At 50.5% G+C, this 26,930-nt stretch overlaps 1 protein-coding gene across 7 annotated transcripts; it reads left to right on the forward strand.

Moving 5' to 3' along the window:
- The first annotated feature begins 795 nt into the window (after positions 1-795).
- Positions 796-26,556, forward strand: C16H1orf159 (chromosome 16 C1orf159 homolog). 7 transcript variants are annotated; one of them, XM_027565273.1, is made up of 11 exons: positions 2,301-2,820; positions 17,463-17,569; positions 17,662-17,750; positions 17,959-18,092; positions 19,247-19,322; positions 21,439-21,525; positions 21,833-21,898; positions 23,324-23,458; positions 24,104-24,129; positions 24,243-24,273; positions 25,366-26,556. In XM_027565273.1, the coding sequence occupies exons 4-11, from the start codon at positions 17,982-17,984 to the stop codon at positions 25,461-25,463; spliced, it is 630 nt and encodes a 209-aa protein (XP_027421074.1). In that variant the 5' UTR covers positions 2,301-2,820; positions 17,463-17,569; positions 17,662-17,750; positions 17,959-17,981; the 3' UTR covers positions 25,464-26,556. The 7 variants fall into 7 exon arrangements, with proteins under 7 accessions (XP_027421076.1, XP_027421074.1, XP_027421072.1 ...); XM_027565271.1 differs by lacking the exon at positions 2,301-2,820 and adding an exon at positions 13,118-16,257; XM_027565272.1 differs by lacking the exon at positions 2,301-2,820 and adding an exon at positions 13,118-14,078 and having other exon boundaries at positions 15,307-17,569.
- The last annotated feature ends 374 nt before the right edge of the window (positions 26,557-26,930 follow it).

The raw sequence follows: 26,930 nt of genomic DNA on the forward strand, positions 1-26,930 counted from the left end.
AACTCAACATTCAGAAAACTAAGATCATGGCATCTCGTCCCATCACTTCATGGCAAATAGATGGAGAAACAATGGAAACAGAAACTTTATTTTTTCAGGCTCCAAAATCATTGCAGATGGTGACTGCAGCCATGAAATTAAAATATGCTTGCTCCTTGGAAGAAAAGCTATGACCAACCTAGACAGCATATTAAAAAGCAGAGACATTACTTTGCCAATTAAGGTCCGTCTAGTCAAAGCTATGGTTTTTCCAGTAGTCATGTATGGATGTGAGAGTTGGACTATAAAGAAAGCTGAGCGCCGAAGAAGGTTGATGCTTTTGAACTGTGGTGTTGGAGAAGGCCCTTGAGAGTCCCTTGGACTGCAAGGAGATCCAAACAGTCCATTCTAAAAGGAAATCAGTCCTGAATATTCATGGGAAGAACTGATGCTGAAGCTGAAACTCCAATCCTTTAGGGCCACCTGATGTGAACTGACTCATTGGAAAAGACCCTGATGCTGGGAAAGATTGAAGGCAGGAGAAGGGGACGACAGAGAATGAGATGGTTCGATGGCATCACCGACTTGATGGACATGAGTTTGAGTAAGCTCCAGGAGTTGGTGATGGACAGAGAAGCCTGGCGTGATGCAGTCCATGGGGTCGTAAAGAGTCGGACACGACTGAGCGACCGAACCGAACTGAACAGAACTGATCAGGGCCCTAGACTACACTTCCCAGGTCGCTCTGCGTGCACCTTTAGATCTCGCGAGAACTCTGGGCTGTCACCCACTTGACCGGGCGGTTATACCGTGGACCGCTGGGAGGTGTAGTTTTGGGCTGGGAGCCACGCTCCCTGGCGCTCTGGCTCTGGTGGCGGAGAGACTACAAGTCCCAGGGGGCACAACGAGACCGCCTGGAGGGCGGGGGGTACGAAAGAGGAACTCGAAGGGCGCGGGGGTGAGTGAGGGGCCGGGGGCGGGGGGGGGCGGGCGCGGGGGCGGGCCAGGGGCTGGGGCGGCCCTCAGGGTGCGGCCCCCCGGCAAGGCTGCAGTGGCGGGGTGGGGCGGTGGCGCGAGGTCCGTCCGCTTTGCTCCTCCGCGGTCCGCACCCCCGTCACCGGCTCCGGACGCCTCCGCCGCGCGGGAGGGCCAGCGAGTGGGTTTATCGCCCCTAGTGTGTCCACTGTGGCTCAGCGGGGTCTGTGTGCGTTGTCATCAGGACGATTTAATTGACGCTTAGTTTCCGTTTATTTGATACCGGGTTTCGGACGCGCGTCTCACAGCGTTTCAAGGCGCAGCGTTAGCGTTCGGGTTAACGCGCTCCTCGGAGGTTCCCGAGAGCCCAGGTGGCCCTTTTGTCCTGTTCCGGGGTCCCTGTGGCTCCGGGGGTAGAGCTGGGTCCCGTCCTTCTCCGCTCCTCCCAGTACCCCCACAGCAGTCTGTGTTAGCCGGAATCTGAACCGCCACAGTGATCTCACCAGCTCCTCGGAGGAAATAAAACCCGGGTTTTCCGGAAAGTTTCTCCTGGCACATGCGCGCCCCACCCCGCCGTGGGCGCTCCTCCCAAAGGCGGAGCGGCCGCGCCTCTAGGGGTCACCGGCACCCCGAGGGCGCTGCCGCCTCTCCTGTATTGCCCAGTTCCGCGAGGTAAGCTGTGATTTGTCCGGTAATTCACTTGAAGAACGCCCTCTGGTCACCGCATCACTGAGAATCCTGCGTCCCCAAGATCAAGGACCCCCTCCAGCGAGTCTCCAGGGGTCCTCCGGCAGCACTGTCTCGGCGCTGCTGAGGCCACAGAGCGTGTCAGCAGCCTGGAATGTTTTCTGTACAGCTGTCAGATCGGTAACTGCGCTGATGATCCTCCATGAGCGCGGGGGGATTTTCGGAACGGGCAGCATGTGAACGAGGAGTCTGTGTTCTCATTCTGTCCCGAGAGCCATGTTCCGCCTCGGCGCCCTTTGCTTGCTGAGACGCTGATGAGCGGTGGCCTCACTGAGGAGCTGGAGATCCAGTGGGAGAAGCAAAAGCAAAGATCAGCAACGTGAACTTTGAAGCGGTTGGCCCCCTGCCCCTCTCCGCTCTCCAGCCACAGCCGCGGGGAAGGTTGGCGAAGCGTGCATTCCCACCGTGATTCCCCGGGCAGGGCCTCCTGTTGGAAAGGCGTTCCTGAGGTTTTCTGGCCAGCACCCAACCCCAGTTGATTGTTGTTGTTCAGTAGCTCAGTCATAGCCGACTGTTTGTAATCCCATGAACTGCAGCACACCAGGCTTCTTTGTCCATCACTATCTCCCTGAGTTTGCTCAAACACATTTCCATTAAGTCAGTGATGGCCATCCAACCATCTCATCCTCTGTTGCCCCCTTCTCTTGCCCTCAGCTTTTCCCAGCATCAGGAAATTGATGAGCCAGAATAATTCCCCTGGATACCTGAAGTGTTACTTGTTCAGAAATCACAGTGACTTCTTCCTTGAAACCAGTTCCTCTAAGGAAAAATGAGTTGTGAAAGAAGACGTGGTACAATTTAAATTCTCACCGAATTTTTAATTACCTTGAACAAGTTTTTGTACCCAATTCCTTAGCTTTTTGGCTAAGATTTTCAAAATTGAAAATGAATTGCAATTATTCAGTTCATGATTAAGTATAATTCACATAAGTGAGGTGCATAGATTCATTTGACCAATTTTGACAAATGTATACAGCTGTGTAGCCAGCACATTGTGGTGATAGAGGGCACTTCTGTCATCCCTAAAGCTTCCCTTGTGTCGGGTCCTCTGGATTGTCAGGTGGAAGCCCTGATCCCCATGTGATGGTGTCTACAGCTGGGCCCTTGGGGGTGCTCAGGGTAAGGTGGGGCCCATGAGGGGATCAATACCCTAACAATAGGAGGAACACAGTTGCTCATACACCAAGGAAGGGCCTGGAGGATCTTTCGAAGGAAGCCTTCTGCAGTCCAGAAAGGGCCTCACCAAACCCAGATCTGCCAGCACCTGGATCTTGGGCCTCCCAGACCCAGTTCTGTGAGGAGCAGCACCTTGTCTACGCTGCCCTGGGCTGACCGAGACTTCCTAAGCCTTTCCAGGCCCGCCTCCCAGAAGCAGGCACAGTTCTGACTTCTGCCTCATTCCTTTGTGGTGCCATGTTAGACCTTGTAGTCTGTGGAGCGGCCTTGGTTGTCCTCAGCATGATACCCGTCCCTGGAGGGCACTTGTGTGGGTTCCTGGCATTGCCTTGGGTGACAGAATTGTGCACATTCTTCCATGTGTGTTCTGTGGGCATGAGACTGCTGTGTGGGCTTGGTGGGCAGAGAGGTGTTTGCTTGTGTCTTCCATTTGCATGTGCTTGAATATTGATGCTGGACCTGTGGCGCCCACTCAAGGCATCTAAGCAGGTCCTTTAGGTCTCTGGATACAAGCTGAGACAGGTGTGTGTGTGTGTGCGTGTGTGTGTGTGTGCGTGTGTGTGTGTGTATATATATGCTCAGTCATGTCCAACTCTTTATGATCTCATGGACTGTAGTCTGCCAGGCTCCTCCATCCATGGGATTTCCCAGGCAAGAATACTGGAGCAGCTTGCCATTTCCTACTCCAGGGGATCTTCCCAACCCAGGGATTTAACCCACAGTTCTTATGTTTCCTGCATTGGCAGGCAGATTGTTTACCACTACTGTCACCTGGGAAGCTCTGCTGCTGCTGCTACTGCTAAGTCGCTTCAGTCGTGTCCGACTCTGTGCGACCCCATAGACGGCAGCCCACTAGGCTCCTCTGTCCCTGAGATTCTCCAGGCAAGAACACTGGAGTGGGTTGCCATTTCCTTCTCGAATGCATGAAAGTAAAAAGTGAAAGTGAAGTCGCTCAGTCATGCCCGACTCTTGGTGACCCCATGGACTGCAGCCTACCAGGCTCCTCCGTCCATGGGATTTTCCAGGCAAGAGTACTGGAGTGGGTTGCCATTGCCTTCTCTGGGGAAGCCCTGGCTCAGTCAATAAAGAATCTGTCTATAATGGAGGAGACTGGGGTTTAATGCAGATAGATAGATAATTACCATCCATTGTTTGAACTTGCCTATTCACATTATTAATGGTGTCTTTAAAATTAACTTAAAATCTTTTGGAGTAGTTTTAGATTTACAGAAAAGTTGCAAACCGAGGCACATTTGTGAAAGCTGAAGCACGACAGTGCTCTGTTACTGTTCCCGGCACTCCAGGCTTCAGGTCACATGCTGCCCCAGGGTCCTCTTTCTGCCCTGGATCCCATGACAGCTATGAGGAGAACTCCTCAGGTGTTTGTAGCACATCCCTGATTTGGGGTTTGTCTGCTGTGTTTTCTTCTAGTTGGACAGGGGTTGTGGGTTTTTGGAAAGAAGACCCCAGAAGTGAGGTGGCCCTCTTGTCACATCACATCAGGGCAGCTGACGTTTGAACGACATCTTGGGGGCCGTCGGCCTGGTCACCTGGCTCAGGTGGTGTCTGCCAAGGAGAGTTGCTCCTTGTCCTGTTCTCCAGTCTCTTTGGCAGCCACGCAGGGAGAGGCAGCCCACCCTGCTGGGGGTGGGAGCTAAGCTCAGGGAAGACCCACCGTCTTCTGGAATTCCATGAGGAGGACGGACTTGTGGGTGTGTGTCTGCACTCTGGAGGGGACCCAGCTCTGTGCTGTTTGGCTGGCTGCTCATCTGTTCCAGCCTTAACCACCAGGACATCATCAACCCCCAGCTCCTACTTTTAAGAACTTCTTCCCTTTCTCACGCTGCCGGCCACTCCAGCTTCTCTTCCTCTTGTAGCGTTCCTGCCACAGTTCTCCAAGGAGCACTAGTTCATTTCATTGGAGAGTGGGATTTAGAGACCAGGAACCAGGCAGTGGGTGTGGGCACTGCTGCTGGGGTCATTGCTTGTAGTCCTCTTAGCAGATAGGTAAGTATATGCCTGTTCACCTGTGTGTCTGTAACCTGTAATCTGTAATGAAAGTGCTTATGTGTAACCTTCTCACCACCATTGCCGTCATTTTCTTATTTGTCTCACCCCAGTGTATTTAGAAAGCAGTTTCAGAATTGTTCACCTGATACACCTCCCCACCTTGAAAAACAAAATTATCAACTTGAGTACAATGTTTTATATTCTGTTTCTTCTTATCATTGGGCTTAACAATTTCCAAAGAGTATTTTCTAAACACTCTCATCCTGTCCCCTCCTGTGTGTTAGTGTCATCCGTTGTGATACAGTTGGATTCGGTGGTCACAGTCTGCTTTCCATCCTGACATTCCTGGTGGGTGTTGTTGATTTTTTTGCGTATATTAAAGTATACTCTATGATATAACTTTCTGTGGGTTTTGGCAAATGCATAGAGTGTATATCCACCATAACAGTGTATTTTAATGAGCAAAAGTGTTTAATATTGTTGAAGTTCATTTTATCAGTTTTTCTTTTTTGGTTCACACTTTCGGTGTTCTATTTAAAAGTCTTTGCCTAACCAAAAATCATGGGCTTCCTAGGTGGTGCTCATGGTAAAGAACCTGCCTGCCGATATAGGTAGACTGAAGAGACATGCGTGCGATCCCTGGGTTGGGAAGATCCCCTGGAGGAGAGCATGGCAACCCACTCCAGTATTCTTGCCTGGAGAATCCCATGGACAAAGGAGCCTGGCAGGCTGTAGTCCATAGGGTCATGCAGAGTCAGACACAACTGAAGCGACTGAGCATGCACGCACACAACCAAAAGTCAAAAAGATAGTCTCCTGTAATTCCTTGTAGAAAGTTAATAGATTCAGTTTTGTGCTTAGGTCTGTGTTGTTCAGTTGCTCAGTTGTGTCCGACTCTTTGCGACTGCAAAAACCAGTTTGGACTGAAGGCCAAAAACCAGGCCTTCCTGTCCTTCACCATCTCCCAGAGCTTGCTCAAACTTACGTTCATTGAGTCGGTGATGCATCCAACCATCTCGTCCTCTGTGGTCCCCTTCTCCTCCTGCCTTCAATCTTTCCCAGCATCAGGGTCTTTTCCAGTGAGTTGGCTCTTCACATCAGGTGGTCTGTGAGCCATCTCTAATTGATTTTTCATATGCTGTGAGCCTAGTTTCACTTTTTTTGGCTGCAGTAGGTTTTCGTTTGGAGAAGGCAGTGGCACCCCACTCCAGTCCTCTTGCCTGGAGAATCCCATGGATGGAGGAGCCTGGTGGGCTGCAGTCCATGGGGTCATTAAGAGTTGGACACGACTAAGCGACTTCACTTTCACTTTTCACTTTCATGCATTGGAGAAGGAAATGGCAACCCACTCCAGTATTCTTGCCTGGAGAATCCCAGGGGTGGGGGAGCCTGGTGGGCTGCCGTCCATGGGGTCTCACAGAGTCGGACATGACTGAAGCGACTTAGCAGCAGCAGCAGCAGGTTTTTGTTTTGGGGCAGGCTTTCCTAGTTGTGGCGAGCGGGATGCGCGAGCTTCTCACTGCAGTGGCGGAGCGCAGGCCCTAGGGGCTGCAGGCTTCAGTAGTTGTGGCTTGTGGGCTCTAGAGTGCAGGCTCCGTAGTGTGGTACTGGGACCAGAGGTTGAACCTGTGTCTTCTGCATTGGCAGGCGGATCTTTAGCCACAGGACCACCAAGGAAGTCCTAGGCTCACTTTTTATCCCATGCGAGTAACCAGCTGTCCAGCACCACTTGTTGAAAGAATTTTCCTTTCCCCATTGAATTGCTTTGGCACCTTGTCACAAATCATTTGACTGTTTTTGTGAGGGTCAGTTTCTGTTACACTAATCTCTGTTCATCAGTCCACACTGTCTTGTGACAGTTCTGCTGTAATTTTGCTTGGGATTATATAAAATATTGGATCAATTTAGGGAGAAGTTAATAATATTGAGTCTTCTAGTTCATTCACATGGATTAATGGAGATATCACACATATATATGTGTGTGTGTTTGTGCCAATATATATATATACCATTATAGTATATCTTTCCATTATTTGGATCTTGAACTTCTCTCAGCAGTATTTTGTAGTTTTCTGTGTACAGCAATTACACGTTTTTTTATTAAATTTATTCCCACCAATAGATTGTTTTTGGATGCTATTGTGAATGACATTAATATTTATTTAAGTTTTATTTTCCAATCACTTGTTGCCAGTGTATAGAAATAACAATTGATTTTGCATTTTCACTTTATATTCTTGGAACATTGCTGAATTCACCTACAAATCATAGTAGGTTTTTAAAATTTCCTAGGATCTCCCATATGAACAGTCATGCTGTGAGCACAGAGGCAGGATCACTCCTGTTTCTAATCCTTGTGGCTTTTGCTTTGTTTTCTGTCGTTACTGCTCTGGCTTGAGCCACAGGGCGGTGTTGACAAGACCTGCAGAGGCTGAGTGTCCTGGCCTTGTCTCGGTTAGCCTGTCATGAGCTGTGGGTTGTTTGGGGATGTCTTTCTTCATGCTGAGGGTATCTCCTTCTGTTTTCAGTTTATTGAGTGTTATTATGAATGGGGCTGAAATTTTGTCAAAGGCTTGTTTTGCATCTGCTCAAATGGTTATATTTAGTAGAACCCTTTTATTCTGTTAAAGTGGTTGATGACTGGTTTTGATGTAAAGTCAGTCTTAAGTTCCTGGAAGAAACTTGTTCGGTCGTGTTTTGTCACCTTTCAGTATTTGCTGAATGCAGGCATGCAGTTTGCTAATGTTTTGTTAAGAGTTTGGGGGTCTGTGTTCATGAGGGATGTTAGTCTGCTTTTTTCCCCTTGTGATGTTTTTGTCTGGTTTTGCTGGTCTGGGTCTGAGTCCTGCCTGCTGGGCTTATAACTGAGTTGGAACATATGGCTTCCCCTCTGCTTTCTGAAGGGCTTTGTGTAGTATAGGCATTGATTCCTCCTTAATTTTTTGATAGACTTCACCATTAAAGCCATCTGGGTTCATTGCCTTTTCTTGTGGGAAGTTTTAATGTTATTAATTCAGTTTCTTTTTTAAAAAATATATTTATTTTTGGCTATGCTCGGTCTTTGTTGCTGGTCATGGGCTTTCTCTAGTTGTGGCAAGCGGTGGCTGCTGTGTCGTTGCAGAGCAAGGGCTTCTCAGTGCGGTGGCTTCTCCTGTTGGAGAGCATGGGCTCTAGTTGCAGTGCACGGGCTCAACTGCTCCTCGGCATGTGGGCTCTTCCCAGCCAGGGATCGGACCAGTGTCCCTTGCATTGCAAGGTGAATTCTTAACCACCGGACCACCAGAAAAGCTCCCAATTTCTTTAATGTATATAAAATTGTTCAGATTTTTCTTCCTCATCTGTGTCATTTTTGTTAATTTGTGTATTTAAATAAATTTGCTCATTTGGAGAAGGCAATGGCACCCCACTCCAGTACTCTTGCCTGGAAAATCCCATGGACGGAGGAGCCTGGTAGGCTGCAGTCCGTGGGGTCGCTGGGAGTCGGATACGACTGAGCGACTTCACTTTCACTTTTCACTTTCATGCATTGGAGAGGGAAATGGCAACCCACTCCAGTATTCTTGCCTGGAGAATCCCAGGGACGGGAGAGCCTGGTGGGCTGCCGTCCATGGGGTCGCACAGAGTTGGACACGACTGAAGCGACTTAGCAGCAGCAGCAGTAGGTTGTTGAATATATTGGCGTAAAGTTGTTTATAATATTGACTAATGGTCCCACCAGGTTTGTAGTGTTTGCAGTAATGCCTGTCTGCTTTTTAATTTCTATGTAGATAATTCACATTGATTTTTTTTTTATTATTCTTGCTAGAGGTTTATCAATTTTATTAATCTTTTCAAAGAACCACCTTTTGACTTGGCTTACTTTCTCTAACTTTTGTTCATTTTTTGTTTCATTCATTTCTACTCTTGTTATTTCCCTTCATCTGCCTAACATGGTTTAATTCACTCTTCTTTTTCTGTCTTCTTAGATGGAAGCATAGATCGATGATTTTACACTTGTCTTTTCTTATACAGGCATTAAAAACCACAAATTTCTTTCTAAGCACTGCTTAGTTTCCTACACAAAATCTGATAGGTTGCACTTTATCTTTTTGTTAAAAATACTTGAAATTTTCTTGTGTTTGATCCACGAGTAATTTAGAAGTCTGTTGTTTCCTTTACAAATATTTGGAGATTTTCTGAGTATCTTTAGTTATTGATTTATATTCTGAATATATTAGAGAATATATTCTGTATGATTTTTACCCTTTGAATTTGTTGACACTTGTCTTATGGTCTAGCATATGGTCTGTTAGTGAATATTTTGTTTGCACTTAAGAATGTGTCTTATACTTTTGTTGAGTGTCATATTCTATACTTGTGAGTTGAGTCAGTTGATATATCCTTTTTCTCTTTTTCTCTACTCGTCCAGTCAGTTACTGAAAGAGGGATATTAAAGTTTCCAATCACAGTTGTGAATCTGTCTTTTTCCTTTTAGTTCTGTCAACTTCATGTATTTGGAAGGTTTTATTGAGTGCATACAAATCAATATAAGAAGATTGATTATCTTCTTGATGAATTTACTGTGTTATTGTTGTGAAAGGTCCCTCTCTTCTCTAAGGCAGTTATCTTCTTGAAGTCTGCTTTGTCTGGTATCAATATATTGGCATGAGTGTCTTACGCTCAGTAATTGTATAGACTATCTTTTCCATCTTGTGCTTTCAATATTCTGTGTCTTTATGTTTCAAGCTTGTTTCTTTTTTTAAAATATTTGCTTCTTTTAAATTTTTATTTATTTTTAAATGAAACAAAGATGAATATTTTTAATGATAAAAAGTACAGTTCACAAAGAAGATAGACATCATAAAGCCATTTAACATGAAACAACAAAGGAACAAAGATACATAAAGCAAAAATCAGAAGAAATATAAGGGAAAAAAATATAATCATAGTGAGACATATTAACAGTTCTCTGAGAATATTTTATCAAGTGCAGAAAAAATAAGAATAGGAGCATCTTGAATGATGTCATTAATAATTTAAATATAATAGATTTCTACTTATATTAATTTATATTAATCTTATATCCTACATAAAATGTTTAAAATTTTGTATATCATACGTTATTAGATGTCCATAGGACATTTAGAAAAACTGGCAAAAAGATAAACATTACTAAATTTCAAAATGTAGAATTCTTTTCTTGTGTGTTTCAGTTATACATAAACATATTATTTTTTATATTTTCCGTTGTAGGTTATTACAAGATATTGACAGTAGTTCCCCATGCTGTACAGCAAACCTTTGTTGCTTGTCTCATATCTATTTTTAAAATTAGAAACCTAGCAATCTATTCATACTAAGTTAAACAAGTAGAATCAAACTGTCATAATTTTTTTTAGTTAGGCAAAAATTCATAAGTTTTCTAAAATATGTATATTATGCATATTATTTATATATATCTATACAAGAGTTAAACTTGTTTCTTATAAAGCACATATCATTTGGTCTTGCTTTTTTATTCAATCTGACAATCTCTATTTAAAAAAAATAACTTTAATAACTATCATTTATGAGGCACTTTATATGTATTATGTACTTTCATTTTTTCCGGATATTTTATTGCAGTAAAATATACATAATATGAAATTTACCATTTTAACCATTTTTAAGTCTATAGCCTGTAACATTAAGAATTTTTATGATATTGTACAATACTTACCACCATCTGCCTCTAGAACTTTCCATCTTTCCAAACTGAAACTCTATCCCCATTAAACACTAACTCCCATTCCTCCTGCCCAGCCCCTGGCACCCACCCTCCTACTTTTTGTCTCTATGGATTTGCTGCCCCTGGTGACCTCATATAAGTGGAATCACACATTATTTGTCCTCTCGTGACTGGCTTATGTCACCTTTTATTACGTCACCCATGTTGTAGCATGTGTCAGAATTTCCTCCTGTATAAGGCTGAATGATCTTCCATTGTATGGATGGGCCACATTTTGTTTATTCATTCACTGATGGATATCTGGGTTGTTTCTACCCTTTGTGTGTTTGTGTGGCTATTGTGAATAATGCTGCTGTGGACACCAGTGTACAAATGTCTCTTAAAGACCCTGTTTTTTATTCTTTTGAGTGTATAATCACAAGTGTAATTGCTGGATCATATGGTAATTCTGTGTTTTATTTGAGAAAGTGCCCTGCCCTTTTCTACAGCAGCTGCACCACTTAACATTTCTCCCAGCAACAGAAAAGGTGGTGGAAATTTCTCCACGTTCGTTTTTTCTGGCTTTTTTGGATAGCAGCCATCCTCACGGTTGTGGAGTAGTATATTTGCTGCATTTCCCTAGTGGTTAGTAGTGTTAATCTCTACTTTTTGATGGAGTATTTAGTACGATTATTAGAGTGTTTGGGTTTAAGTCTACCATCTTCATGTGTGATTTCTGTTTTTCCATCTGTTTCTCTATTCCTCCTTTCCTGCCTTTCATTTGGTGAATCCAAGTTTTTAAAAATTTTGTTTGATATTTATCGACATTTTAGTTCTGCCCTTTTGTTACTTTTTTAGGGGTTCCTGTAGAGGTTTAATTTGTCATGGTCTACCTTAAAAATTAATCCTATACTTCACAAACAATGTGAGATCTGTATACAGAGGGTCCCAGTGACCACCTTCTACTTCTTGTACTCTTGGAGGGATGTTTTACTTCTTGTGCTAGAAAATCCTACCACACAATTTTTGTCTTTAGCTAATATTCTTTAAAAATAGAGGTGTACTATATTTAATTTTTAAAGTCTCAGATGTCTTTGTTTACTACATTGAGAATTTCTGAGTCCAGTGGCTAAGACTGTGCTCCCCCTGCCAAGGGCCTGGGATCGATCCCTGGTCAGGGAATTAAAATTCTACAAGTCTCTCTGTGCAGCCAAAATAAAAAAGAGAACTTCTGTAGAACTGCACCATACTTGGCCAGACATGCTAAATGTATTAGTTGAACACTGTAAAACAAGCAGTGCCCACTGGCTTCAGGAGAAACATTTGGACCCCAATTCAGTGTGGTGGGTAGATAGGTGCTCTGGCACCAGGCCTGGCTGGTCCTCACCCTGCCATGTACTCGCCATGTGGTCTTGTGGAAGCCCGTTTTCCCCTCTTTAAAAGGAGTCTATTGCAGGCATTGTTGAAAGGGTCGAATGGGTTAATATGAGTGAAGAACTCAGAGTGGTGCTTGGCGCACAACGGGTGCTGTATGATCTCCAAGTTGTGAAAATACATATCATAGGAGAATAAACCTCAGGTGATTGATTTGATCATCCTTCAGGGAATGCTTTAGAGATGAAAGGGGCTACTAAAGTAATGTTCAGTGTAACTTACTATTTTAAATTAATCTTTTTGCGACTGGAGTCACATTCTTAAACGAGAATAGTGTTTGGGCATCCATCCCCTGTTTGTTGCCCTGGGGCTGATTCTTGCCCAGTGGAGACAAGACCGTCATGGCCAAGCAGTTCTCTCCATGTGCCCTGCTGCTGACCAGGGGCAGGATGTTGGAAACAGCCTCTGTGCCCACCATTGGGTTTTTGAATAAAAAAACCATGCAGTGCAGTTAGTTGTTCCCAGGGTAGAAGAATTAGCTCCAACAAAGCGACTCTCCCTCAGGTGGCAGTTATCAACCAAGAACAAGCTACAGGAAGCAGCTGCCTGAGGACACCTGAGAAGGGACACGGCAGGCAGGTTCTGAGGGCAGCTTAAACTTAGAGGAAGTGGCAGGCCCAGAGTGTGTTTCCTGTTTGTATGTCGTAACTTTGAGGGCAGTGTAGTTGCAGCGGTGGTGTGGGGTGGTTAGAACTCTGGTGGAAAGACCACGCCCTTCCTTGTTAGACAGGGCGAGGAGCTGGGCATGATGCAGCTGCTTCAGAGTAAGAGAATTCCCAGAAAAATGAATTCTGCAAATAAATTCTACTCCAATTTCTGGCCAAGCCCTGAACCAAGCATACACAGGGCAGGTGGGAAGCCACCTCGACCAAGAGTGAGGCCGCCACTTATCACAACATTGATGGTGACAGTTTCCTTTTTGAATCTAATGAAATTAATTACCTACTAAATCATAACCATAAACTCTCTTCCCTTGCTTCCCTTGTAGCTCTGTAAAGAATCAGCCTGCACTGCAGGAGACCTGGGCTTGATTCCTTGGTCAGGAAGATCCCCTGGAGAAGGAAATGGCAACCCACTCCAGTATTCTTGCCTGGAGAATCCCATGAACAGAGGAGCTTGGCAGGCTACAGTCCATGGGGTCACAAGAGTCAGACACGACTTAGCGACTAAACCACTACCACCAAATCAAAACCATTCCTCTCTTCAGAGGAATATAATTGAATTCAGAGTCTCTGCAACATAACAGGTTGCAGAGTCTTTGCAATCCAAAGTTACTCCACATACAAAGAGCTGGGGTGCTGTGAACCATCCTCAAGGGAAAATCAATCAACAGACTGTCATCATGTAATGACTCGGGTGTTAGGTGATCAGACAAGCACTTCAAAGCCAATGGAGTAACTGTGTTCAGTGACGTAAAGGAAAATACACTCCTAGTGAACAAAAACATAGGAAATCTCAGCAGAGGGATAGAAAATGTTTTTTAAAACCAGTCAAATGGAAATTTTAGAATTGAAAAATATAACACTTGAAATAAAACATTCACTGAATGGGCATAATAGACTGGAAAGGACAAGAAGTATTCAGATGGGGGAAAGCAAGAGGAGCCTTAGGGACTCAGAGGGCATCGACGAGTGTGAAGTGCACAGTGACTGTGGGGCCCGGAGAGGAGGCGAGAGGCGCGGTGGGGCCGGAGAAGCGCTTGAAGAACAGACTCTCCCAGTGTGGCGAAAAACATAGACTTATAGATTGAAGAAGCTCAAGGAGTCTCAAACCGGGTGAATATGACTAAAACCACACCTGGACACATCATTTTTAAGTTACTGAACACTTTAAGATTCGCTTTAAAAATCTTGAAAGCAGCCAGAGAAAAACAACAGATTACATACACACAGTGCTGCGAACACTAGAAACTTACCATCAGAGGGCCAGTGGAGTGCTGGAAGAAAGACAGTCAACCTCCCAGCAGCATGTGCTAAATACAGATATTTTCAGAAAAAGGAAAGCTGGTAGAATTTGTTGCCATCATCTGTGTACTGTCAGAAATGCTAAAGGAAGTTTTTCCTGGCTGAAGGTAAATGATATGAGAGTGAAACTCAGATCTTTATGCGAGTGATGAGCATCAGAAAGAGTAAATACTTGGGGGAACGTCTTCTTTAAAGTATGTATTTAGGGACTTCCCTGGCAGTCCAGTGATTAAGATTCCACACTGCCTATGTAGGGAGCACTAGCTCAATGCCAGATCCGATAACTAAGATCCTGCATGCCACGTGACTCACCCCGCTCCCCACCAAAAAACGTGAAATATGTATTTAAAGAAAAAAATCAGAACGTGTCTTGAGTTTGTAATGCATGCAGGTGAAATATGCATGATGGCCATCACATGAGCGCAGTGAGGGGTCCACAGACCTGCAGGTTCTGCCTTGGCGTGTCGTGCTGCAGTGTTCTAAGCAGGCTGTAAAACGGGGTCAGGGCAACAACCATGAAATAATGCGGAGAACCATAACTAAAGAACTAGAAGGTAAATTGAAAGGGAACTTAAAAAAATTCAAATAATGTAAAAGAAAGCAGGAAAGAGAGAAGTAAAACACTGGAGAGACAAGCAGAAAACAAAACAGTAGCCTTAAACCCAACCACAGTGTCATTATACACTTGCCAAAGCCCAGCATCAAAAGTGATCCTGTTCTAAACATGGACTTGAGGCAAGAGTGATGTGCCCATGTAGGTTCATCAGAGTGCTTCCCTGGGGCAGGATGTTAATAATGGAAGAGGCTCTGCTTGTGTGGGGGCAGCAGGTGTATGAAACTCTCTCACTTCCTGCGTAGTTTAGCGATGAGCCAAAACTGTTCTAAAAAAATAATCTTTTGTGTGTTAAGACAAAGGAACAAGTAGAAAACAAATAATAAAATGGTAGGCCTGAGTCTAACCACAGTGATATTTACATTAAATATTAGTGGACTAAACTCTCCAGTTAAAAGTTAGAAATGATAAGAATGGATAATAAGCAAGACCCTATGACATGCTGTCTATGGGAGATTCACTTTAAACATAAAAATCACAAGCTGAAAATAAGTGGATGCAAAATGTGTATGTTTACAAATTGCACAAGAAGGCTGGAGTGGCTATACTAATATCAGGTAAAGTAGGTTCAAGATAGGGAGCATTACCAAAGAGAACCGGAAAATTCTAGTGATAAAGAGGTTGTTTCGTCAGAAAAACATATCAGTTACAAATACACCCAATAAAGGGAATAATAAGCAATTACACAATCATAGGCAATTTTAACATCTTTCTCTCACCAGTTGTTAGAACAAAAGACCTAAAGAAATCAGTGAAGACATAGAGGGTCTGAACGGTACTCCTGGAGTCTTGACCTGAGTGGTGTTTGTAGAGCCACACCCATCAGAAGCAGAACACAGATTCCTTCAAGTGCATGTTCTCTAACGTAGACCAAATGCTGTGCCCTGAAACAAGCTTCCAGGAAAAGTAAAGAAGTAAAGCTGCACTTATTTGCCTAGGACATGATTATTTACATAGAAGATGCTAAGAAATCTGAAAAAGTGCTTAGGATGGAAAAAAGCAAGAACCATTAGAAAAAAATGGGTGCAGTTAATTTTATGAAAATGAAACATTTGTTCTTCTAAAGAGACCCATAAGAAAATGAAAAGACAAGTCACAGAATGGGAGAAATGTCTGCAGTACACATACCCGGCAAAGGACATGTGAAGAGCTAGCACGTAATAACAGAAAGACAGCTCAGCCGAACACGGTGGCCCAGAGATGTGAGTAGACTCATCACAAGAGATGTAAGGAGTGTGAGTGGCCCACAAGCAGGACAGAGGTGCTGACCATATCTAGCTGCAGAAACAGATGGGAACAGAGGAGAACCGCCACCCACCTGCCAGTGTGTGATCACGACTTGGTGTGGCCGGAGCAGGTGAGGCGCTCGGAGCTGCAGAGGCTGCATGTGGAGCCATGGCCGGAGAACAGCTGGGCATTAGCTTCTCAGAGTTACCTTGGCCCAGTGCTTCCAGATGTTGACCCAAGAAGGAAGGCAAGTGACCATGCAGGAACAGGCCCAAGAATGTCCCCGGCAGCGTTAGCCAAAATGCGGAAACACCCATGTGGCCATTGGCAGGGAGTGGGCAGGGGAAGCGTCCTTACAGTGGATGCCACTGAGTCACAAGAGGGCAAAGTACAGAGGAATTCAAAGATCCCCGTGGCCATGCTGATGGGCAGGAGCCCAACCCAAGGTGCGTGGATGGTGCGGTCTTTTCCCCTGAAATTCCAGGAGACACAGTCCACGTGTAGTGGTGGGGTCTGAGAAGGGGCAGTGTGGTGTGCACACTATCAGTGGTGTCTGTTAAGAAGCAGATGGAGGTGTCGGCTGAGCTGATTCCTGAATCAAAGGTGGCAGTGTGTGTGTGACACCAGTAGTTGCCACCGAGGGGACTTCACATCCTAGAAAGGGGCCGGTGCCCCAGGGAAGAGCTGGTGTTTTTAATGAGGGTACTTGACTCCAGACTAGGGGAGCACCATCTGCTCCATCAGCCTGGACTGAACCCAGGACAGAGCGAGCAACAGGACACACCCCTGCCTGGGACCCCTGGGCCCCGGGCCAGTGGACGGAGCCGCTCATCATCCCCCAGGCCCAAGTGCGCTCTTTGGGACACACCCTCCCTTGAAACTGAGCTCATCTTCCTCATGCACAGCTTCCTCCTACAGCTGTTTTTAATAAGAGAAAAGTCTTTTTAGAAGTGACTTTTGTGTGTTTGGGACAGATTATAATTGTGGTTCCCACCTGGCAGAAATTGATTAAAAATCCAACTAACGTTTACTTCCAGGATCGTGCAGGCTAGTGTGTTTCCCTGGTTACTCTAGAGATGTGGCAGCATGAGCACTAAATCACCTGGGCTGTCTCGTTTCAAGTGGTTTCCGTGTTAGGAAGTTTACTTGAGGCTGGTGGTCCTATTTTGTCTGTTTGCTCTCTGGACCCACCGGCCACCAGAAGCTCTTGCCTGGGACTCCCTGTGCCGTCGCCCCAGCTAGAGGTTGCTCACACGCCCTTCTGTGATGACAGCAGGTGGGCAGCTTGTGTTCCTCTGACCGGCCTGGCCCTTCAGAGGCACACCCCACTGCCGGACAGTTCTGTCTCTGGGTGAAAATGCTGGAAAATGAATGCAGGTCTTACGAGGACAGGATGAAGTGGCGGGTAGAATGGCCAGCTCCCCTGACCCCTCCGCTCAGGTTCAGCCTCCCTTCTGGGCAGCCCCAGTGCACGGGTGGCGGAAAGCCAGTGGAAGGGAGTGAGTCTGTCGGATCCCGATCCGGGCAGGCTGAGCCCTGGGGGCTCCTGAAGGGAAGTCTGGTCAGACCCTGAGCCCCAAGGCCAAGGCCCAGACGTTTTTGGCTGTGCTTGACCAGCAGCGGGGCCTCACCTGTCCACCTGGATTTGCAGGCTGGGCTCCAGGGTTGTGACACTCTGGAGCCAGCGACCAACCCCCTGACTGCTGATCGAGGGTGGCGAGGGCCTGAATGTCTACGGCCCTCATCCAAGAGGGCCAGGTAAGTGTCCTCTGCCCCAGCCCACCTCCCTCAACCATGCCCTGCGCTGGCAGGTGGCACCTGCAGCCACACAGCACCCCTCTCTCTCACAGAGCCTGCAGTCCAGGACATGGCGCTCCGGCGTGCCGTCTTCCTGGCTGGCCTCCTGGTGGAAGTTGCTAGCAGAGCCTCAGGAACTGCGGTAAGCACCTGTCATGTGGCACGTGGGCCCTTCACCAGGGGGTCTCGCCCTTCTACCTGTGGGTGCCACCCTTGTACCAGCCCCAGAGACACTGACTGTACACCCTGCAGGATTGGGGCCTGTGACTCTGGGTGGGCAGCTGACGCACGGGCCTACCCCTGGCCCCTGCTCCTCTCTGCCTGCTAGACCCTCCTTTCCCTCTGCCCAGCTGGACCTCTTCTTGGAGCTGAAATGGGGTCTCCACACAGCTGCCCACTGGCACTGGCCAGAGCTAGTGGGATGGACAGATGCCCGCTCCAGGCTCAACTTGGCCAGGTGACGACTACCAAGTCAGTGACACAGGTGTGCTGAGCAGTGGTTCCTGGAGGTGCCTGGCCACGTCTACACACACCCGGCTGCCCGTCTCCAGGATGGTGGGCCTTCCGGCCACTCTGCCTCAGCTGGGTTGGGTGGGACAGGACAGCTGAGCCTCCCTTCTCAGGCTTGGCCTGGCCCCCATGGCGCCCTCCATTTCTTGGTCACCCTTAGGCGCTCCTTGCCAGTCCTGGGCCAGGTCTTGGGAAACCTGGGTGAACACAGAGCAGAGCTGCCTGGAACGTGCTCTCGAGGCACCTCTAACCATCTGGTCTGTGAATGAAGCACCCACACCACCCACTCCTGCATGTGGGCCTGGCCAGCGTGTTTGCCCCTGAAGTGCTGCCTGGGGCAAACTTTTCCTCTGTGGGGGCCGAGCTGGAATCCCCCCAGGGGGTGTCTATTGCAGGAGCATCACTGAGGCGTCCAGGCCTGTGAGCTGTTTGGTCGGGAGGGAGGGGCAGACACATCATGAGAGCCCACCCAGGCCTCTCACCAGGGAGGCCACGGGAGCCTGGGTTTATCTTCCTGAGTCACCACAGTCCAGAAACACATGTGCCTGTTTTCTTAGCAGCCTCATTTTTTGATTTTCAAAGCCACCAGCTGCAAGTGGCGACTAATAACTTCATGTTTGAAATGCCTGCCCTGTGCTTGCCTGTAGCTCACAAGGCGAGAGGTGGCAGCTCTGCCCCTGATCCAAGAGACCCCTGAGAAAGGGTGGCAGGGAGGCCCCGAGGGAGGGCAGCGGGCAGTGGAGGAGAGGTCTATCCCTGCCCACTAGGCTGCTCCAGCACATCCCTGACGGGCTCTCTGGGTCAGCCCGAGGGAGTCTCCTTCCTGCTCTTGGGAGTCTGGGTGCTGGGGAGAGTGCCCCAGCAGGTCCCAACCGGACACCTCAGTTGTGATTCAATCTCCAAACGCTTGCCAGAGAGCAAGTGCTGTCCCAGGGAGGGTCTGTGCGGTGTAGTCGTGTGTCCTGACCTCGCTCTAGGTCAGCAGGTGCAGTCCCCAGATGCTGACTATAAGAGGCTGGGCCCTGGGCGTAGGGGTGAGCTCTCTGGGAGCCCCTCTGTGGATACCACCCTGGGCCTGGCCCACACACACCACCTGGCCACAGAAACTCACTGCTGTCTCCCCTCTAGGGTCAGCAGCCTGAGTGCTGTGTGGATGCGGGGAACATCAACGCCACCTGCCCAGGCACTAGCCTGTGTGGCCCAGGTGAGCTTTGGTGTGAACCAGCCTAGGTGGCCTAGGGAAGGAGGGGCTGGGGTGTGGGCAGAGGCAGCAGGGTTGATGGGGCCTCATGATGGGAGTTGAGGGCAGAACCCCAGGAGGACACGGTGGCCTCGTCCTGGGAGGTAGGGGCAGGCAAGACTGCCTGTTCCCCGCAGCGAGTTTCAGCTGGGTTGAGACAAGCTGACGTAAGATAGGAGCAGCAAAGTACACAAAACGTGTGAAGTTTTACGTGACTCAGGAGGAAATGAAGCCCCAAACGAGTGGCAGAACCTCAGTGCTAACACATCAGATTGAATGAGGAGGTGACTGTGGGCAAGTGACTGAGACACTGGGGCAGCTGAAGGGGATCGAGGGGGATGGTGACAAGGCCCCTGAGTCCTGTCTCCTCCTGGTTGGGGGAAAGGGGCAGCTCTCATGGGGTTTGTTTCCTGCTTCTGGGAAGAAAAGGGAGGTCAGAGCACCCTTCTGGCACCTGCTGTTTTCTCATTGCCTCACCTCAAAACAATCTCTGCGCTGAAGTGGTGACATATTCTGGTTTCCTTCAGTCCCCACTTGAGACTTTACCTTCAGATAGTGTCACATATTGAAAACCAAGTTGGTAGCCATGGAGAGATTTGGGTTAGAAGTTGTGGGACAGGAAATCAGCAAAAGGGAAAGAAAGCAGATGGAACCAGGCAATCACCGGCTCCCACGTTGTGCTGACCCTCAGTCCTGGGACAGGCCATCCCATAGACCACGTCAGAAAGAGGGTTGCGGGTGGGCTCCATCCACAGTGAGGCCTCTGCATGTGGGCAGCAGGTGGCGGCAGCATGGAAATCCTTGATACAACCCGATTTTCTCTGGAACTTTCCAGAAGGCCCGCATGGCAGCAGGTTGCCGTGACCTGTTGAGTTGACTGCCCTGAAGGTCACATCCGTTTGCAGGGCTTTGGGAAAAGGCAGTTTTGGTTCTTGGTGATTCCAAGTCAGCAGGTGGACGAGAGGCAGAAACGTTAGTTTAGAGAGTCAGAGCCAGACTCTGGAGGAGCTGGGGATTTCAGGATCCAGTCCAGTTTATGGGGGCTGGACCTCAAGGTTGAAGAGCAGGACTGGAGTCTGCTGTCCACCAGCCAGACCAGTCTGCTACTGAAAGATCACTTCTCTCTACAGCCACCCCTTTCCACCAGAGAAAATCACAGTGACACAAAGTGACTTAAAAATAAGTCTATGCTCTTTAAATTGGGCCTGATTGTTTAAGAAATTTAGCCAAAGCCGTGATTGACCACATAGGCTCTTTTGAAGTCTACTTTGCTGGCCTCTTCACAAGGACTCTCAGATGGGACTTCTGAAGGCCTCTCGAATCCAGGAAGCCTAGCCGAGGACTCACCTCCAGACCTCACCTTAGTAGCTTTAGGTTGGGGTGAATTCCCCCTTCCTGAGTCCCCATGTGCCAAGGTTCCCGGCCTTTCTGGGCGGTGACCTTCCTTACTCACTGGGAAAGGTGGAGAGCCAGTGAGCCAGGCCCTGGGCTCTTTTCCAGGTGCTGTAAGGCTCCATAAAGTCAACCTTTGCTCCTTAAGTCTGGTCGCTAGTCCTGCCCTGCACACACAGCCCAGGGCCTCCTCGTGGTCAGCTACCCTGGCAGTTTTGCCAAGGAGCCCAGTTACCTTAGGGCTGGCTGAGGGAGCCCTCGAGGGTATTGCTGCCTTGGTGACAGGTCTGTGCCCAGGACCCCACATTCCTGGGCCTCCTTGAGATGCCCTGACGTCTGCCCCTCCCAAGAAATGCCAAGTGAAGGAAAAAGAGTCCACCTGCTTCAGAAGAGAAGCCCGGTTCTTACAAGAAATGAAGGCCTATTCCTAATACTTGTAGATTCCATTCTTGTAGAAGCCATTTCCAAGACGTCCAGTAAGGGGCCCATGGGGATCCCCAGGCAAGAAAAGGCAGGCTGTGGTTCCTTTGGAGGGGCTTCTTTTTCTGAAGTCCATCCTAACTTCCAGAATGGGTGAACTAGTGTTCTGGAATAAACATAGTTTTACAAACGCAAAGCATAGTGCTCCCTGAAGGCAGCCAGCTGGCGTGGCTGTGCTTCGAGCTGCCTCTCCTGTCCCCTGGCACAGGCTGCTACGGGCGCCCGGCCGAGGATGGGAGCGTCAGCTGCGTCCAGTGCAGGAACGGAACCCACAACAGCTCCGAGTGCAGAGGCCGTACGTCCTTCCGCCCCCCTCCCCACCCCGTCCTCCGGCCTGCTTCTCCCCAGGGGGCCACACCTCCGAGTGCTGGAGGAAAGGGTGGGGATCCGGGGTGTTGTCCCCCGTCCTGGGACACTGTCCCCCCGTGGCCCCCAGAGTCCCCTCCCTGAGTCCTCATGTCCCTCAGAGCAGCTGTGGGGCAGGGGCTGCTCTGCCTCCATGGCCACCTCCCTTTCTCCTTTCTGGGCCACAGTTGCATTTGGGCTGCATCTCTGGCTCCCCGGGGTCCTCCAGCAGCACTGACTGCTGTGCTCCCCCACAGTTGCCGGCCGAGGTGCACAGTTCCCTGTGAACAAGAGCGCAGGGATGCCTGGGTGGCAGAGTGTTGGTAAGTGTCTCAGCTCACCACGCCAGTTCTGGGGAGATGCAGGGCACCATCAGAGCTGTTTCCAGTGCAGACACAGTCACCCGTGCTGGCCACAGCAGGGCCATGTCCACAGTCAAGGGCACACTCCACCCCAGCCAAGAGCTCTGCACAGGACCCCGCCCTGCTCACAGAGCAGAGCCTGTGGTCTGGAGGCTTTATCAGCTTTGAAGTCAGGGTCTGGGGTTGATTCAAAAGGGTGGGTGTGGCTGGGGTCACTTGGCATGGGCCCCCACATGCCTCTGAACAGGCCATACGTCTTAACCTTTTGCCTTGCTCATAGCCACCACCCTGCCCAAGCCCCCCAGTCCCTGGGAGCCCAAGACGTATGGTTTTCCATGATGGGAAGACATCCTGAGGAACCCCAGCCCTGTCCCTGGGGGCTCCTCTAGGACGTAGGTCTCTGAAGAGACTACAGACACTGTAGGCAGAGAAAAGGGCCCACTACGCCACCTGGTCCTCAGGGCAGACACAGGAGCCACCTCCTGGGCACTCTGGGCCCCAGCCTGCTCCTGCTGCCAGGAGTCCCATCGTACCTGAGACACCTGCGGAGCCACAGAGTGGCCAGGCCATGGGGGTATGGTACTCAGGCCACCCGAGGCCACTGCAGTCAGGGGGCAGGACTTGCCCTGGGCCTGGGGTTGATTCAAGAGGATGAGTGAGGCCACCTCCTCTTCTGAGGTGTTGGGGGTTATGATTGTCCAGACCCTGGTCCTTCAGCAGAGGACATGTTGACCTGGACCAATGGTTCAGGCCTTCCCTGCGAGTCTCAGAACTGGAAGCAAGTAGCCTTGTGCTGCTGTGGGCTGAACAGCAGCGTTAGGGCAGTTGGGCACAGACAGCCCCTGCCTCTTGCGATATGGGGCTGGGCCCTGCAGCGGAGGGGGGTAGGTAAGGCCCATGCAGTCCAGTGTTGAGCCCATTTCCTTTGTGGCAAATCTAGGCCAGTTTAGCTGGAAGTCGTCCCTCCTGAGGCTCCAGTGTGGCCATAGCTGGCCTCCTGTCTACATGGCAGGGTCAGAAGGGCGCTTGCCACAGGCTTCTGAACGCAGAGTCCCCCTGCTCGGCATCAGTCTGCCGGCTGTCCTGATCCTGTGGAGGTGGAGATGGCTGGTGTCCTCGTGCTGGGAAGGCCACCCGGGTGACAGTCGACAGGCAAGCCAGGGTCATCCTTGTGCCAGAGCTGTGGGGCCCTGAGTGGGTGCCAAGTAATGAGGAGGGGATGGAGAGCTTGAGCTGGGGACCCTGGACCTCTCGACAGCCCACCCCCTGAGAACTCCCCAGCTGACGCCTGGGGAGTCAGCTGAGTGCAGGGGACCTCTGCATGCAGGACCCTCGGCCCTGCGGGAGCCCAAGTGTGCACACCACCAGCCCTCACCTTGCTTGCAGGGGGCCCTCAGGTGGCCGCCTCCCTCTTCCTGGGGACGTTTCTCATCAGCTCGGGCCTCATCCTCTCCGTGGCTGCATTCTTCTACCTCAAGCGAGCCAGCAAGCTGCCCAAGGTCTTCTATGGAAGAAACAGAGGTACCCCCTCCTTCCAGGGGTCCCAGGGGAACAGCATGGGGCCGGGCTGAGATGCTGATGTCTGGGGGCAAAGCTTCATCTCAGGCAGCCTAGAGGGGGCTGGGTTGTCACATGGCTCTCATGTCAGGATGGGGGGGTGGTCACATCCTAGGAATGGTCTGTGTGGATGTCATGGGGTCTCACTGTGAAGGTGACGGTGGCAGACACTCTGCAGACTGGCTTGTCTGCTCCATGGAGATGGCAGGATGCTGGGGAGGGTGGTGGGTGGCTTGATTCAAGGCGATAAGGGGACACCATCCCAAGTGCAGGGGTAGGCTGAGGGCATCCACAGACACAGGAGTAGGGACTGGAGTGAGCCTGGATCCAGGGACCCTCTGCAGGCTTGTGGACCCCCAGGCTAAGGGATACACGGACACCTGCCTAGGCTGAGAGGACCCCTCCGCAGGCTGATGGCCCCTCAATACCTGTTTAGGCTGAGGGGACCCTTCCTAAGCTGAGGCTCCCCCAGGCTATGCCCCCTCAGGCTGAGGGACCCCCACAGGCTGAGGGCTCCCCAAGTGAGGCTCCCTTAGGCTACGTGCCACCCCCCCGCTCAGGCTGAGGGAGCTCTGTGGCCTCCAGGTGACACCTGTGCTCTCCCTGCAGCTCCCGCCCTGCAGCCTGGCGAAGCCGTAAGTACCCAATGGGCAGGCGGAGGCCCTGTGTCTGTACATCTGGGTGTCTGTCCGTCTGGACTGGTGGTCGTCCTGCCCACAGTTCTCACTGTGCCTTTTCTCTTTTCAAGGCCGTGATGATTCCCCCACCTCAGTCCTCAGGTACGTCAGCTCCTCCTACCCCACATCCTATCGGGTGCCTTGTCTCTGGTGAGAATTTCCCTTTTATTCCTCAGATGCTCAGTGTGTCAAGGGTTCCCAACATGGGTCCAGAGTCACCTCTGCCACCCTCTGCCCTTCTCCAGGACCCCGCTCTGCCCGAGCCAGGAGCTGGTGGCTCGCACCGGCTCTCCTACGGCCCCTCCAGGGTGACGGGCACTTTAGTTTGACCGTGTCATCTGTGTCACGGTTGATGCCGTGAGTAGGGAGGTCGCAGCCACAAGCCACAGAGCAGGCGTCACCCGCCTCCTCCCCAGACTGTTCCTGCCACCATGCAGAGATCTGGAGTGGGGACAGGTGGGGACGTCCTCCTTTGGGGGACAGAGAAGTTACTCTGTCAAGGCTAGATCTGCTCTGTCCGGTGAAACACACATCTCATTTCTTCCGAGTGGCGCCGTGTCCAAGCACAGGTGCCTGCATTGTCTCCCGCAATGGCCATAACAAAGTCTGCAAATGGGGGCTCGAGAGGACAGAAGTGTCTTCTCTCACAGTCCTGGAGGCCAGAAGTCAGAAGTCCAGGTGTGGGCAGAGCCGCTCCTTCCAGAGGCTCTGGGGCGGGTCCCTCCTGCCTCTTCTGACCTCTGGGATTGCAGGTGTCCCTGGGCTTGTGGCCACATCCCTCTGGCCATTGCCCCACCTTCCACTGGCTTCTCCCCTCTGGGTCTCCTGCTCTCTGCCTCCCTCTCATGAGGACATTGGACACTGGATTTAGGGCCCATCAGATAATCAGATCTGCCAAGACCATTTCTCCAAGTGAGGTCACATCCCCAGCTTCTGGACCTTAGGACGGGTACACTGCAGGGGGCCACCGTCCACCCTCTAGCACATCACGACCTGTGCCTTTGTGTTTCAGGAGAGCCAGACCCTTGCCCTGGCCAAGGGGCTTCAGGTTTCCAGGAGGTGGAGCTCAGTGGGCTTCCACCCCCATTCCCCTGTGGCTGCCCACCCCCACTCCCGTGAGCCCCAGGGAAGTCTGCTGCCCTCCTGCCATGTCAGGCCCTGCTCTGACCCCGCCTGTCTCTGACTCTATTTCAGTGCGGAAGCCGCGCTACGTCCGGCGTGAGCGGCCCTTGGACAGGGATGTGGGCCCCACCACTGTCTCCTCTGTGGAGGCCCGGGTGAGCAACGTCTGACCCCAAGGTCCACCCACAGCTCCACGCACCGCAGAGGAGGGGCCCCCATGCACAAAGGCTGGGTGCTGCCCAGCGAGGCCTCAGGATGGGCCCAGACATGGCCTTGGCTTGGCTCGTCTGATTACAGCCACATATGCAAAGGGAGAGCCACCCACCTGCAGGGCTTCCTCACCACACGTGGCACTCAGTGTGACCAACCTGGAGCATCACTCCAGCCTCTGCCCCTGAGCCCAGGTGGGGAGCCAGGCACATGGGGTCTGGGCCCCATGAGAGAGACAGCCTGCAGGACCCCGGGTGCTCCTCCGCCCTGGAGCCCATGGTGAGCAGATACGTTGCATCCTTTCTGAGAGCAGTGAGGCCCAGGCCTTTGAGGTTCCAGCTGCGTCCACATGGAGGTGGGACCTGGGGACTACCTGCCCACCCCAGGCTCAGGCACCACAGGCTGTGCTGCGTTGCTGCCCAGTCCCAGGAGCTGCAGGACTGAGCTGCTTGGCTTCCTGCTGACTCCTGTCTGTGTTCAAGCAGAAACGCATTTTGTACAGAAGTCCAAGAGGCACGCTGCCCTCATCTGAGCCGTGCCTGGGCCCCAGGCGCTACAGGTCCTCATCCACCTGGGGATGGAAACTGGCCTGAAACTGCTGGAGGTCAAGGTCCCCCAGGGATGTGTCCACCCAGGGCCACATTTACCTGTGACTGCTGCCTGGAAGCCTGGACTGGCTCATCACGCCAGCCTCCCAAGGACCTCGCTGGCTGGCAGTCCTGTCTGGCTGCCCCCACCCTGAGGCACCAGCCAAGGTTCCCGTGGAGACTGGAGTGTTGGGGCACCCGCTGCATGCGGGTGGAGTGTGGCCTGGCCTCCCCAGAATCTCTACTGGGACTGCTGTCTCCTCCTTCAGGATCTGGTCCGAGTCCGTGCCGCCCAAGGCAGGGCCTGTGTGGCCAGCCTCCCAGCTTCTGCACCGTGATTCCCACTGGAGCCTTTGCAGTTTCTGGACATGAGCTCGGTCACCAGGACATGAATGGATGACTAGCTGGTGGTCATGAGGGGCAACCACCTGAAATTAGCGTCAATAAACCACTCAGGCCTTTCTTACTGCTCCAGGGTTCCCTGTTCCTCAGCAAGGAGGAAGCCTCTCACGGGAGATGGGGAGCTCCTGACGAGGACCCAGACCCCCACCCTGCAGGCAGCCCCCAGTCCTGAGGATGTTATGGGAGAAGGGGGCTTGTCCCAAGTGACCTCGTGTAAGTAGGAGATCCCAGTGGCCCCCAGTTGTCAGGACGGAGATAGGGAAGCGTGTGGGTGCCTCTTAGGGAAGTTTTTCTGTGAAGAGACCGTGCCTGTGCAGACACGACAACCATGGGGCACCCATGGTGCCTGGCTCACAGCCCAAGGAGGAAGGTACACATGGGCACAGAGTGCAGGCCAGCATCAGCTGTCACCTTTGGGAGGCGAGAATGGGTGAGTGA

The sequence above is a fragment of the Bos indicus x Bos taurus genome, chromosome 16, assembly GCF_003369695.1.
Source record: "Bos indicus x Bos taurus breed Angus x Brahman F1 hybrid chromosome 16, Bos_hybrid_MaternalHap_v2.0, whole genome shotgun sequence".
NCBI lineage: Eukaryota > Metazoa > Chordata > Mammalia > Artiodactyla > Bovidae > Bos > Bos indicus x Bos taurus.

Bases quoted from the DNA above. Each gene is read 5' to 3' on its own strand.
- C16H1orf159 (XM_027565273.1), top strand. From the start codon at position 17,982: ATGGGGTCTCCACACAGCTGCCCACTGGCACTGGCCAGAGCTAGTGGG. The intron at 23,459-24,103 runs GTACCCCCTCCT...CTCTCCCTGCAG, and splicing joins CTTCTATGGAAGAAACAGAG to CTCCCGCCCTGCAGCCTGGC. The intron at 24,130-24,242 runs GTAAGTACCCAA...TCTCTTTTCAAG, and splicing joins CCCTGCAGCCTGGCGAAGCC to GCCGTGATGATTCCCCCACC.